The 11790-nt window shown below is 35.3% G+C and overlaps 2 protein-coding genes and 1 long non-coding RNA gene across 3 annotated transcripts in view; 1 reads left to right on the top strand and 2 right to left on the bottom strand.

Annotated features, from left to right (window-relative positions):
• LOC141342246 (butyrophilin-like protein 3) overlaps positions 1 to 1598 on the bottom strand; it is a 9008-nt gene extending 7410 nt beyond the window's left edge. Inside the window, exons 1-5 of the mRNA XM_073846655.1 lie at positions 1410 to 1598; positions 1206 to 1241; positions 1055 to 1131; positions 568 to 921; positions 196 to 468 (exon numbers count right to left, since the gene is read on the bottom strand). Coding sequence (XP_073702756.1) covers positions 196 to 468; positions 568 to 921; positions 1055 to 1112 — 685 coding nt within the window. The 5' untranslated portion in view covers positions 1113 to 1131; positions 1206 to 1241; positions 1410 to 1598. The remainder of the gene's footprint in view (positions 1 to 195; positions 469 to 567; positions 922 to 1054; positions 1132 to 1205; positions 1242 to 1409) is intronic.
• LOC141332211 (butyrophilin subfamily 1 member A1-like) overlaps positions 1 to 11790 on the top strand; it is a 136787-nt gene that overhangs the window by 96451 nt on the left and 28546 nt on the right. The window lies entirely within an intron of this gene.
• LOC141332230 (uncharacterized) lies at positions 4217 to 6551 on the bottom strand. The gene is made up of 2 exons (XR_012355293.1): positions 5505 to 6551; positions 4217 to 4610 (listed from the first exon to the last, which is right to left on the bottom strand). It is a non-coding gene; the product is annotated as an uncharacterized lncRNA (long non-coding RNA).

Raw genomic sequence — 11790 nt, forward strand, 5'->3', positions numbered from 1 at the left:
GTATCTCAGCCAAATATTGTCCTCTTCTGACAAACCATACATCAATGGGAAGCTTATTTGTTGAGCCATTTCAAAATTGTGGTTTTGGGGTCCAGGGTCACATACAGTATATAAATTAACCATGATGGATTAAATATTTTGACTGCATACCATGAAACCATGACAGACAATTACAGTAAAAGTGTCAGTACTTACTTGTGGTGATAATCTGAGTTTCATGCATGTGATGTCTCAGTTTGACTTTGCAGTGAATCTTGCTGACACTGTGATGTACAGTAATGGTGTTTTTCACACTGAATCTGTCTGCATTTCTGTGTGTCTCTGTAGTTTCTGAACTCAAACTGACTCCTTCACTGTCCAGCCACTCAAGATCAGGTTTAGGATACCAACCTTCAGATTCACACTGTAGATGAAGCCCTCCTGAATGATCAAACCCATCTACAGTGATCACTGGAGGACGTCCTACAACTACAGACCAACATCAACAACAATATAATAAATCAGAAACATATACATCAAATGCATCATGATTAAACGTTACATGTTAGTTTCATTTGATTTCCTTACCTTCAACACTGACATTAACAGTGACATCATCATACCAGGATTTGGACTGAATAAAACACTTATAACGTCCTTCATCAGATATTTGGACGGATGAAAGTTTGATTGATGTGTCTCCTGTCAATAGTTCTTGATGATTCAGTTTTGTTCTTCCTCTGTAGGACTGAATCTGATCTGTGTTTCTGTCTTCATGATCCTCATAGAGATGCACTAGTTGTGCCTCTTTCAGATCTGGTCTAAACCACTCCACTCTCATGTCCACAACACTGGTGTTGGGTTTGACTGAACAAGGCAAAATCACATCTTCACCAGCTACAACAAATACAGTACCTGCAGATCCCACTACCTTATACTGCTCTGTAAAAGACAAAAAAAAAAGCAGAAATAAACTACACATCCTAAAGGTTTCACCCTAATGTTGATCCAAATAAACAGTACTGTACAGAAGTCTTTATAAACATAATTTATTATTTAATGATGAATAAAGTACCTGATCTTGAGTCTGTTATTCCACTCACAAGCAGGAAAGTCAAACATATGAACTTCATGTCTGAAGAGACACAGATGCTAAAAAGAAAATTAAAAAAGTAAATAAATAAGAAAAATAGAGTCAGCATGCTTTAAATCCTACTTAAACTTACCTTCCTGGTCAAATGGAAGACACACATTTATTCTTTCTGTTGAAAGAAAACCAGTTAAACCGGGTCAAGACAAAGCAGGATATAAGTGCAAAACGCATTTCTAGTTTATATAAAATACAAATAAATATAATAAATATGAAAGCAGAAACTATGCTGATTAAAAAAATCTCCCATTTCTTTCATAATTATAAAACTAAGCATTACCTGAGTGAAGCTGATGAACGCATACATGGTCCTCATGTCACACTCATGTCAGACTTCAGGTAAACGCATTTCTCGAATCGTCCGTGGCTTCAGCTCAACATCGACTCCTCAAGATATTCTCAAGATTGTCTTAATAAATTGCGTCGACATAAGAGTTTTCACAATTGTAGGAGACTAGATTAGGTACACTTTCTTGTGTAACCAAACACCTGAACAGACGGCAGGGTCCCTCCCATCATTCCTGCTGATACATGTCACAGACTGACATTCCTCACTTTAATCCGATTTGAAATATGGCAGACATTTTACATATAGAAAATGCGAACACAAATGTGGATGATGACAGAATATACACATCCACAAATACAGAACTGTGACCACTAATGACAATGCTCCAGAAATTAAAAGTATACGTTTATCACATATAATTTTTCATTCTTTAAATAAATAATAAAAAAATAATAATATAACTATTAAATTTACATGTAAATAACAAAGCTAAAATAAGTCAAATAAGTTTAGATGAGTATTTTTTAGAAAAACAGTTGAGACAAACTATCACAAAGTTGTAAACCAGGGGTCTCTAAACTCAGTCCTGGAGGGTCACTGTCCTGCAGAGTTTATGCAGCATTCACGCCATGTTGTAATTAGCTTAATTCCGTGGAAAAATGCCCCCATTAATTTTTTTCTGTGGAACAAAATTTTAATATGTCCAAAATAGTTAGTTTTAGTGACAAATTGCTTTATATATTTACAGCAAAATCAGAGCACAGGCAGTTTAGTAAAATATCAATTACAAAATAATAATAACTTCTTTGAAAAATATTGTTAGCTGATGCTAACTGGCTAGCATCTACCTGATGCTAATTTGAGGTCATATTTAAATATAAACTCCCTGGCTTGCATTTAACAAACTCACAAACATCAGTGTGTATTTAACAAATTTGTTAGTAATTAATTTAAATGACTAAAAACATTTTTTTTTTTTTTTGATTTGGTTGAAAATACTGAATATAGGCTAATAGCACTTTTAGGCATCTGCGGCATAGACAGAGTGATTGGGACAATTAACGGATGCCATGAACAGAAAAGGATTTTACTCAATTCTTCTGCATGGAATAGTTAACGAACATTATTAAATCAAAGGACTGTTATGAAGCTGACATCTGTGCAAGAATTTCTTCATGGTGCCTTTTTGTAGCTAATTCTGGCTCCCTCAGAAAATCAAGAAGACCACTGTCCTGTCCCTTACTTTTCTGTTTCTTGCAGGTGTTTGTTGTAACATTCTCTGAAGCAGCACAAATTTCTATATTTAAAGGAACCGTATGTAGGATTGTGGCCAAAACTGGTACTGCAATCACTTTCAAAATACTGTATCCCCCATCCCTCCCCCCTGACTCGAGGTGGCCAGCTAAGATGCAGGATCCAGCAGCAGGAATGTAGGCTGCTACAAGGAGCTTCCAATGGCAAGTGACGAGTCCTACACAATACGTTTTTTTTTTCTTCTGTTAATTATGTTTATGCTTCATGAGAGATGTTTTGCGAAGTAATTATGTATCGCAAAAATGTATTAGCCAAATATTTCGTAAAGATAATACCACATTTCAGTCGGAACATAGATTGTTTGGTAACACTTTCTATGAAGCCCCTATTTATAATACATTATGAGGGTATTTCTAAGGCATTATAATGAATGCATAATGCATTATAATACAACTTATAATATGTTATATTATCTCATTAATACTCATAACAACAATTATAATACATTATAATACTTGACTATTTGAGGTTATAACTTTTAAGATTATGATTATTTATAACTCACAATGGATGCTATTTAATATATCTAATTTATAATGGACTATATCATATTACATTTATTCTTTTCATTTATATTATGTTTTATTTTGATGGTCCCCTTATTCTACTGAATATAAGCAACTTTTCAACTGCATGTCAACTAACACTCCTTAGAGTAGTAGTAGACTTAGGTTAAGGTTAGGCTAGGTAGAAGGTTCATGTACTTGCAAAGTTACTTGTAATAAGTTTGTCATTTGGGGAACTATCAAAATACAGTGTTAGCATATATTTTGCATACTACTAATAATAATTACCGCTATCTGACATGGAGTTGCAGAGTTACTTATCAAAAACTGTCTAAAGGGTACACTGTAAAAAATTTACTGTAAAATTTACAGCAAGTTACTGGCAACTTTGGTTGCCAGCAATACTGTAAATTTTTACAAGTGCACTGTAAATGATTAACTACAGTTTTACTGTAAAATTTACAGCAAGTTACTGGCAACTTTGGTTGCCAGCAATACTGTAAATTTTTACAAGTGCACTGTAAATGATTAACTACAGTTTTACTGTAAAATTTACAGCAAGTTACTGGCAACTTTGGTTGCCAGCAATACTGTAAATTTTTACAAGTGCACTGTAAATGATTAACTACAGTTTTACTGTTAAAATACAGCAATTTTCTGTATATATATACTAGCAACGATATATACATTATTTAAAGCTGCTACTGTGAAATTGCAGCAATAGTTTGCAATTTTACAAGTGTACTGGAAATCATTAAATAACGTTTCACTGTAAAAATATTGTACTACTTTAATTTGTATATTCTTTATTTGCAGTATTTATTTTCCAGATTGCTGAATAATAATGACTAGCAATTTAAACAATTTATTAACTGCATAAGCTTTAAACAATATTTAACTGCATAAAGTGTTGTATAGTATGAAACTCAGTGCACCTATTATTTAATAAAAACAAAAATAATAATAATTTGACACATCTTAATCTTGATAAACAGGTCCAATTTTATTTAAAAAATCTCTTATTTATTAACTCTCAAATTTGCATGAAAGAAATGTCATAGAACAGTGTATTCAGTATTATTCTGAATTCCAAAATAAATTGGGCATGAAAATATTTACTTGAAACATATTACGCTGCTAAATATTAAGGTTAACCAATATTTAGCCAAAGTTGAAACCAACATCAAGTTAACCAACATGGTTATAATTAAATGGTTCGAAATACCATAAAGACAGTGATGAATTTTCACAACTTCATGGACAGTCCAACATGGCCAAACAACAAGCCCTCAAGTGAGTCCAAAAAAACTTCTGATCGAAAAAGGAGAACAGTTCAGATCCAGATGCTGTTCCAGCCCAGGATGCAGAGTGGCTAAAAAAATATATAAAAGAACAAAAAGGGCAATACATTAGATATTTTACAAAACAATGATACAGTCAGACAAAGACAGAGGGATGACAGATACAGTCAAAGGCAGAGAGAGTGATGATTGTTACAGTTAGATCAGTATGATATTAAACAGTAAAACACTAAAATTGTGAAAAATATTAAAATTTTTACAAGTTATTACAAGTTTTATATTTTACTATACTTTCAAATATAATTTATTTCTGAGATGCAAAGCTGAATGTTCAGCATCATTACACCAGTGTTGCATGATCTTTCAGAGATCATTCTCATTTATTATCAATATCCTGATTTATTGTCAATGTTATTGTCAATGTTGTCAGTGTATGTTTTGGAGCCTGTGATACTTTTTCAGGATTCTTTGATGAATAAGTTTCAAAGAACAGCAGTTATTTAAAATATACATTTTATCTAAAAATATAAATCTTTACAATCAATTTCAATGTAACATACTATATATAAGTATAATATATAAGATTCCTGAAAAAAGTATCACAGGTTAATAAAAATATTAAACAGCACAATTGCTTCTAACATTGATAATAAATCAGCATATACAATAATTTCTAAAGGATCACTAAAGGACATTGGAGTAATTAGAAGACTAGTGTATTGATGCTGAAAATTCAGAAATAAATTACATTTTTAAGTATATTAAAATGGATAAAACATTTTAATAATATTTCACAACATTATAGTTTTTTCTGTATTTTTTATCAATTAAATGCAGCCTTTATGAGCAGAAGATACTTATTTCAAAACATAAAACCTACTGATCACAAACTTTTGAACGCTAGTGTAGATAAAGGATAAAATAACATAATAAAAGGAAAAAGATCTTGGTGTATGTGTACTTACATGTCAGTAATTCTGCTGAAAATCCTTCGCATTGCAAAGAAAACTGGTAACTTGGGTTCACTTCTGCTGGTTTCTTCTGTGTTCTGTCGTTTTAGATGGGTCTTTTCCTTTCAACTTTGTTTTTCTCTCAGGATAAATATCTACAAAACAGTCAGGAAGCAGACAATATGTAATTCACATTAGTTTTAGCTTTTGTACATCTGAATTATTCTCCCTAAAAAAACTCTCTCTACTTGAGTTGAGAAACATATTCTATCATATCTACATGTAAAATGCAGGTACTCAGATTGTTAGAATGCAACTATTACCTTTGTATGAACTCCAAAACTCCGTCTGTCTCCTCTTGATAACGTTAGTCCAGAATATGTAATATGCTGCGAACAGGCCAGACAGGACAATGGGCTGGATTAAGGCATTCTTCAAATCAAAGTTAGCAAAAAGCATTAACGTTACATTCAAACAATAAGCGAATAAGCAAGTTATCAAAGGTGCTAGTACATCTCACTGCTTACGTTAACCACTTTAACAGCACCGTTCAGAGTTTACGTGACACACATCCTCCGTGAGCGGCTGACCGCGAATCGCGAGCCCTAAATACGCGTTTTATTTCGGTGCCCGTGTTAACAGATGGCTGCCTGTGCAAATTTGTTGTACATCATAAAATAATCACGAGAAAGTGTGCTGATCAGCACGACGTCGCCGTGAATCACATCTTTTGCCAATGAAGCTTGTAATTCTTAACGTAGGAACCCAGAGATGTTACGCCTATAGCCGATATAAGGCAGGGGAATGTGTGTGTAATCCTTCCGCGACTGCAGTGCCGAATCCCCGCACAAGTCTCTCTCGTGCTCCGCGGACGGAGGATTCGTTAATCTGCGGTTACCGCGAATGTTTATGACACCTTATATTCTTTAATATTCTAATACAGTTACAAATTATGAAAAATAAAACAGAAATAAGACACTTACTTACCACAGTTATGAATCGTTCTTCTTGCTGCTCCCAAATGTCGACCGTTAAAGATAATCCCGCCTCTTTAGATTTGAAATTTACCAGAATGCATTGCGGTTTACAGCAATATGCTGTATTGGCTGTATTATAAGAAATACAACCCGCTGCTGTAAAATATTGCTGTAATTTTTACAGCAATTTGTTACAGTGTATCATCAAAATAATCAAACTGATGTCATTACACATTCATCTGATCTGATGCCTGATCTTAGGGATCTTTGGGAAATATTATTATAATTACTTATAAGTGGTCTTTGTATGCTTTAAGTAAAGTGACATGAGAAAGATGGCAAGAAATGAGACTTATAATACGTTATAACTATGGAGGAGGTAATCATACTCTTAAAAGCTATAACCACAAATAAGTAAAACATAATACAATAAAACTGTTCTTATGAATACTCATAAGACGATACAACATATTATAAGGTTTTTTATAATGCATTATAAATTTATTATAACGCCTTAAGAATACCCTTATAATATATTATAAATACAGGCTTCATAGAAAGTGTTACCGATTGTTTTCATAACGTTACCCTGCTAGTGGTGCGATATAAAGCTTTTTATGAATGCATTTAGCACGGGCGACCCTGGAAAATCCACTGTGTACAGAAGCAAAGTTAGCCAAACATAGATGAATCTTACCTGTCCAGGAGAAAATTAGCAACGTTGGCGTCTGTCTTCAAATTCTTCTCCTATACAAGTCCTTGTTTTATTTCGGACTTTGTCATGACGTATTTCGGATTCATAACGAGGTCTTTTAGGTTTCGTAACGTTATCCATGTTTTATCTGACACCGTTTGTAGCTGCAGCTGTAACTAGAGCAGAGCTGGCAACCCGGATGACGAAACTCTACTGACTTCGTGATAAGTAGACAGCTGGAGGGTGGAGCCTCAGACCAAAACACAAAATGACAACAATAACATCAGTTGCAGCTTTCACTTTTAAATGACAATATCCTGGCCGGACCACTGTTGTCAGTGATATAAGTATTTGAAATGAACATGATTTCTTAATGTCTAGTGACATGTCAGGGCCATTTTATGCTTAACTGACATAAATGTCTTACATATTGTTCCTTTAAGGCCTCTGGCCTATTAGTCCCAACAACCTCAGCTGTCAGCTATGGGCAAAAGCACGTTTGAATTTAGCAGTGAAAGTTTAAATACAATGGTGGTCATCCGAAACGAATCGAAATTCAAAACAACGAGTGTTGGAGGGTTGGAGTGGGTCAAATTGAATCTGAGGTGGCACAAATTAGATCAGAGGGGTACTCCTCGGTTGAAATCACATTTGGTTTAGTTTTTCGCATTTAAAATCGTATTCCGGGGGTGAAGGGGTCAGTCCTTCAGATCATTGCAGGGGGCTTCAGGACGTCATGGGAGGGCTGAGATCCCCAAGCCCCCCTTGACGCCGGGCCTGCACCAGTGTAAGCTTCATAATGAATACTTCTACATCACTCTTGTCAAGTTTCTTGAGTTTATCTAGTGATTATTTTTGGAAAAACAGTAGGGGGTGCTTATGCATTTCACCCCACTCTACCCTACATATTTTCCCCATTTTTAAAGCAATTGCCTGGATCCTGTCTGGATGCAAATTCTGTACATTAGCACAAGGATGTTTCTAAAACACAGTTTGAGCACTATATGAGGCAGCAAGGGCTGGATGAGGTACTTGGCACTGGTTTTGGCCCTGAAAGAATACCCTTAATCCAAAAAGTTGCGCTCTTTCTTTGGTACATGGCTAAACAGAATTCAGTCAGAGAAATTGCAGACACATTCAACCTTTCTCAAAGGTGAGCACACAGAATACTTTTACAAGTGTTAAAGCAACTAGCAAAAACTTGCATTCAGTGGCTGAATTCTATGAGAAAGCAGAACAGCACAGAACACTTTTTAGAGATCTGCGGCATAGACATAGTTATTGGGACAATTAACGGATGCCATGAACAGAAAAGGATTTTACTCAATTCTTCTGCAATGAATAGTTGACGAACATTATTAATTCAAAGGACTGTTATGAAGCTGACATCTGTGCAAGAATTTTTTCATGGTGCCTTTTTGTAGCTCTGAATCTCTGAGAAAATCAAGAAGACCATTGTCTTGTCCTTTACTTTTTTATTTCTTGCAGGTTTTTGTTGTAACACTCTCTGAAGCAGCACATAGCACATTTAAGGCCTCTGGCCTATGAATCTCAACAACCGCATGCTGTCACCACAACATAAAAACTTATTTCATGCTAGTCACACAACAGGGCATCCATTTCTTTATAAACATGAAATCTCATTGAGCCACTCCCTGTGCTGCTATTATTGCCTTTCAGCTTTTTGTAATCATCTTTTAGTGTGTACTACTTTCTCTGTACTTTTTATGACTCAAATGTTTCAATGAATTGTCTGGACAGGTTACATGTCCTTCCAGAAATTAATTTTCTTTCTTTTTTACACTATTCCATAGTTCATTTAGATTTTTGTGTAGTTCACTCTCTTCCTCCGGTGCTAATGCATTAAATCGATAAAGTACAGTATTTGCTGCCTGGTGAAGCCACACGTTTCTGCTGGAGCAGCCGTGGCCTAATGGTTAGAGAGTTGGACTTGTAACCTGAAGGTTGCAGGTTCGAGTCTCAGGTCTGGCAGGGATTGTAGGTAGGGGGAGTGAATGTACAGCACTCTCTCCACCCTTGCTGCAGCAATGGCTGCCCACTGCTCCGGGTGTGTGTGCACTTGGATGGGTTAAAAGCAGAGCACAAATTCAAATTCCTAGTATGGGTCACCATACTTGGCCTCATGTCACCTCCTTTCCTTTCCGAGTCCCGAGCCTCTTCTTCATTGCAAAGGTTCCACCAGTAGTGGGCACTCGTGCAACATAATTAATTAAATGCAGCCATTGTCTTCAGGTAAGAGCCACTTTGGCCCTGTCCCAAATGGCACCCTTAACCCTTACAGTCATGTTCTTTCATTATGTTCATTTCATAATGTTGGTTTGACTGTTGGGTAAAAGTCTACTGAACAACGCATCAAGGGAGCCTAGCAGCCACAAGGGGGCAGTCAAGTGCACCCTGCTAAAAGGTAACTTGACAAATGGTATATAATTCTATCTAATAATAAAAAAACATTTATTTTTTGGTAAGCAAATTGAGTTAAATATGTTTTATACTGACATTTAGTGATGTGGAAATGGAAACTTCCTCAAGTTAAAGTAGGATAGTCATGCCTTGATTCATTTACTATGCAAGTGAAAGTGTTAAATGAAAGGTAAAATTAAGTTAATGTATAACAATGTTAAAAATGTATAGTAATTTACCATGGACTTTGCCTTCCTTAGCTGGACAAATTGTGGCCTGCCACAGTCATCTTCTCATCCATAAAATATCCGTTGTCACCCTGTCTCTGGTATAATGTCCCAGTGAAGGAACATTTGCAGATTTATTGCATCTGAAAGTCCAAGAATACTGAATAAACACAATAATGAAAATAATGTCAGATGTAATTCTAAAAACAGACTAATTTAAGTACTAAGAAAAAAACAGTTGTTATGCAAATGTGTTATTATTACATTTTAGAATTTCTTTAGGTTTACAAGGATTTACAAGGATAGCCTATATACTGTCTATATTTATGATATCTCTGTGCTGCATGTCTTTAGTTTATGTTCACATTACTTTTGTATAAAGACAAAAGGCAAAAGTCAATTTTACGGAATAACTGCTTAATTACATTTCTTTACTGGAAGCGCTGCCACTTTTCTCTGGTGCCACGTGAGGTGCAGAGGACACATGGTACAAGCTGTAGTTCTCAGAAAACTCCCAGCCTATAAGTTGTAATAATGAGTTTGAGGATGTAAGAACTTTTTACAAGTTGGAATCTTGTAATTACGGTAATTACACTATGGTGTGAATGCACCTTTAGCACCTAAGTAACTTCTAAATAAACCTGCCGGCGGTCAGGTGGTACAACTATCACATGATCCAAATCCTAGCTCCCAAAACATTCAGAGCTTACAAGTTGTAATTACAAGTTCTGGAGTACATGAAGGCTTTGGCTACATTGTTGTCTATGACAGTGTCACAAACACTGAACATTACTTCAGCAAAGCTAACTCTAGTATTTTCACACTTAGAGTACATTTGAGACGTGCACAGTTGAAACACCTTAAATAACTTGCAATCACAGAAAGCCAGAGTCGTGATTTTTGTTTCAGGTGTGTTGTTCCAACAGACCTGAACTATTGAAAAGAGATAATCTTCATCCCTCCAGGGGTGGTGCTGCTCTTCTCTCTAGAAATATGGCACATAGTCTTAGAGTTTGCACTTGACTAACTGGGGCCCAGGTCAGGAAGCAGACAGACTGGCTAAACCGACCATCTGCTAGCCGCCTGACGTCAGAGAAATCAGTTAATTCTCAGCACATAGAGACCGCCTCACCTAGATATCAGACTATGGAGACTGTGTCTGTTCCGAGCTAGAACATACAAAAAACGTCCAAACCAATTTAAGAGTAAAAATTGATTGATGTTCAACAAATTAAAAAAAACTGTATGTAATACAGAGAAACAAACTGTAAGGATCCACTCACAGGCCAAAAGGCAGAGTCCAGTGAGCTGGTTAAAGATTTAAGTTCACGTGATTTATTAAGATTTAGTTTCAATTTTAATCTAGCTCTGTATTAATCTGACTCTAATTTCAAGTGATCATTAAATTTAGACTGTATTTCTCATCAAAAGCTGATCACAAATATTGATTATGAATAAATTTAGATATTTGATAATTCTAGACATTCCATATTTTCAATTATTTGTTCATCAGGGACCCAATGCCACATTTATGTCTTACATTGGCCTTTACGTGGATCATACGAACACAAACTTGCCAGTCTGATTTTCAACAGAGGTTGTAGGTTGACTAAACACCTAATATCCACCGACTATTGCTTGCTTTTGATAAAAGGTGTAGTTAACTTTTCAGTCATTTCCCACACAACTTGCTAGAAAGCGATAAACAGAAATAAGATCACGTGATAATGTGCCAACAGCTTCATTCATCCAGGTGTCTTCGGTTTGTAAATCCTGGACATTTAAGGTAACACCAGCCTCCACATGATCAACTAGTCATAGTAATTTCAGAAGAGATCAGAATAAATCAAATATAACATTTTATTTTTCAGGTAAAAAAATGTATCATGCCTATTAAACAATTAAACAATGAGAATCCAATTCAAAATTGAATACAGTTCCAGTTCAGATAAATACATAACATCAATCGCTCGAAACATTTA

Source organism: Garra rufa, chromosome 1 (assembly GCF_049309525.1).
Source record: "Garra rufa chromosome 1, GarRuf1.0, whole genome shotgun sequence".
NCBI lineage: Eukaryota > Metazoa > Chordata > Actinopteri > Cypriniformes > Cyprinidae > Garra > Garra rufa.